Source organism: Montipora foliosa, chromosome 11 (genome assembly GCF_036669935.1).
Source record: "Montipora foliosa isolate CH-2021 chromosome 11, ASM3666993v2, whole genome shotgun sequence".
NCBI classification, from domain to species: Eukaryota; Metazoa; Cnidaria; class Anthozoa; order Scleractinia; family Acroporidae; genus Montipora; species Montipora foliosa.
Genome location: NC_090879.1, coordinates 32772509 through 32775008, shown reverse-complemented (window position 1 = coordinate 32775008; position 2500 = coordinate 32772509). Strand labels below are relative to the sequence as shown.

The 2500-nt window shown below is 40.3% G+C and overlaps 2 protein-coding genes across 2 annotated transcripts in view; both read right to left on the bottom strand.

Moving 5' to 3' along the window:
* Positions 1 to 2067, bottom strand: part of LOC137976478 (adenosine receptor A3-like) — a 2759-nt gene extending 692 nt beyond the window's left edge. The window contains exons 1-2 of the mRNA XM_068823843.1: positions 1806 to 2067; positions 1 to 1140 (exon numbers count right to left, since the gene is read on the bottom strand). The exon at positions 1 to 1140 is cut by the window's left edge and continues 692 nt beyond it. Of these exons, the coding sequence (XP_068679944.1) occupies positions 39 to 947 (909 nt within the window). The 5' untranslated portion in view covers positions 948 to 1140; positions 1806 to 2067 and the 3' untranslated portion in view covers positions 1 to 38. The remainder of the gene's footprint in view (positions 1141 to 1805) is intronic.
* Positions 1 to 2500, bottom strand: part of LOC137975980 (melanocortin receptor 5-like) — a 76392-nt gene that overhangs the window by 54490 nt on the left and 19402 nt on the right. The gene's annotated exons all lie outside the window — the stretch shown is intronic.

Below are 2500 nucleotides of genomic sequence, written 5' to 3'. Positions count from 1 at the left end.
GCTGAAGTGAATTGAGATTGTAGCATTGGCTACGACGATTAATTACAGAAACAACACATTTGTGTGATGGTGTCCTTCACTGCTTGTTTCATTTCCCTTATCTTCCAACAATAAAGAAATGGACTTAGGGTCGAGTTCAACATAACAAGAGCTAATGGGGGATGCCATGCGAGGTTGGGGAGAGGGCCATAAAAAAATACTACGACTGCCACTGAGGCAAATGGGAGATAGCAAGCCACTAATGTAATCTGCACCCACAATGCCGTGGATACTGTCTTTCTGTATCGTGCTACATTGAGTGCAATTTGTTCCCCGTTCTGTTGTCCTTGACGTACATTGTCCTGTAAGTGAACTTGGTTTTGGCGAAGTACTTGATAAATCTTCGTGTAGCAGCAGGTCGAGACTATTATACACAGGATCACCTCTATAGCAAAGATGCTATAACCAATGGGTAGATGGTAAATTGATATCACGGCATTCTTTGTGCTGTAAAGCCAAACGCAGACAACAATGACCCATACCCTCCTCAAAGTTACCACCTGTCTGTACTGAAGCCCCAACGTCAGAGCGAGAAGTCGGTCCACACTTATTGCAGTCAGTGTCATCAAAGATACGGCACAAAAGGTTGCACAAGTCGAATTAAAAAGGGCCCTTGAATAATAACAAGGTTTGGAGTATTCAGAAGACAAGAGGAGGATGATATAAAGAGGCTGCGCAACGAGGCCCACACAAAGATCGGTGCTAGCAAGGCAACCCAACAAAAGTTTTGATGGCGGATGAAGGGACGAAACCTTTGGAAGAACAGCAATGACGAGAACATTCCCCACAAACGCAGTGATGGAAAGAGGAATATTAATTGCTGAAAAAATGATCTTTGTCTTTGGTTCGGTAGGAGTCGACGAGCAATAATGCTCTTCACTTGTAATAATTCCAATTAGGTTCTGCATTTTTGTTCCTTGATACTGATTGTTACTGCTGTGTTCTTTCTAGTTAAAAAATAGGCTCTATTGTATCTGTGGTGCTTTCCGGGAAAGCCCGCTGCTCTAAAATTATTTAAAAGTCCTCGCGAGATACGTCCAAGAGTTTGCTATTGCCTCGACCTCTAAGTCTCATGACAACGTTTAGATCGATGGATTTTCCCTGGAAAAAAAAGAGAAAGTACACTTAAATTGATTGATTGATTAATTGATTGACTGGCACAAATGGCTATTTTTCTCAAGAGTTAACAAATGCAAACTCCGACTAACACAGATTTGCAGGTGATTTCATTGCAGGTGAGTTCCTGCAGATAGTACCGTTTTGTTGATGGGAAAGTTAAATCCTGGAAAGACCGACGGTTTTTACAAACGTAGGATGTGAAGAAAAGAGTGTTTCGTTGGAGCGCAGCGCTACCATTTAGCGAGAGATCCTTTAAGTGGACTCAACATATGCTTTAAAAGGAGATTGCACGTGCTGCCAAGATTTGGCACTTTCGAAAGTGCCACAGCAATTAATACAAACTTTACAACAAACGTGGGAGGAAGGGCAATCTGGCTGTTTTAAGAGGATATCAGCTTCGTAGATTGGTTTAAAATGATTACGTATTTAAGGCCTGTTATTTGCTGGCGGCATTGAAGTTTTGCTAAAACTAGTTTAGTGTGTAGGTCCGATGGTTAAATGTTCATTGCCAGATTTTATGACCTTTTATCCTTCAACCTTGCACGAATTTCTAAAATGCGTATCCTTCGCGCGCGTTTCCAACTGCCATGAGTTTCGGCAACTTCGTCTTTAAAAGTTGTCCCTAGTTAGCTTTGGCAAAAACCTACCTTGATCAGATACCTTGATTAGTTTGATCAGATGTTTCCATCCTTCTATTGTTTCTTTGGGAAGGTCACATGCATGTCATGATGATTACGAATCGACGGTACAGATAACCAAGGCAATGTCAGTGCACGAAGCCTGATAGTGATGGTTATTTCGATTTGTTGAAAGAACGGGAAATGGCATTAGTGTGTGTTTCTTTAAATGGTCCCGTACATGTTATTCGTGGATTAAGATTGTCCCCATTCTTCCGGTCCAGCAGCTATTAAAACCCTTGTGGGACCTTCTGTGTCATTAATGTAAGAAATCGATTTTATTTTGGCAATATCAATCTGATTTAAAGCCTTCAAACGTGAGCAAATCTTGCATCTGGCTGCGTAAATTACTATGCATTTTTATTTAATTTACGTTCCTTGAATTTAAATTGCTATAAGCCACATCCCATTGCTGTTGCAATAAACATAAACCTATATCTCCTGCCTTCTGATTTTCATGTAACTTTTCAGTCGAATCAACCTATATTTCATTTCGTTTGAAGATACGTGTGCGACATATTTTCTTTGCACAATCGGGTAGAAGAAAAAGGGCTCTATAGGATAACATAAGGTCAATCAGCACTGTTACAAACAAGCCGTTAAATTTCTTAAAATTGTTTTCCTATTTCGGTCAATGGTATTATTTGCAGAAAGTTATTCAGATG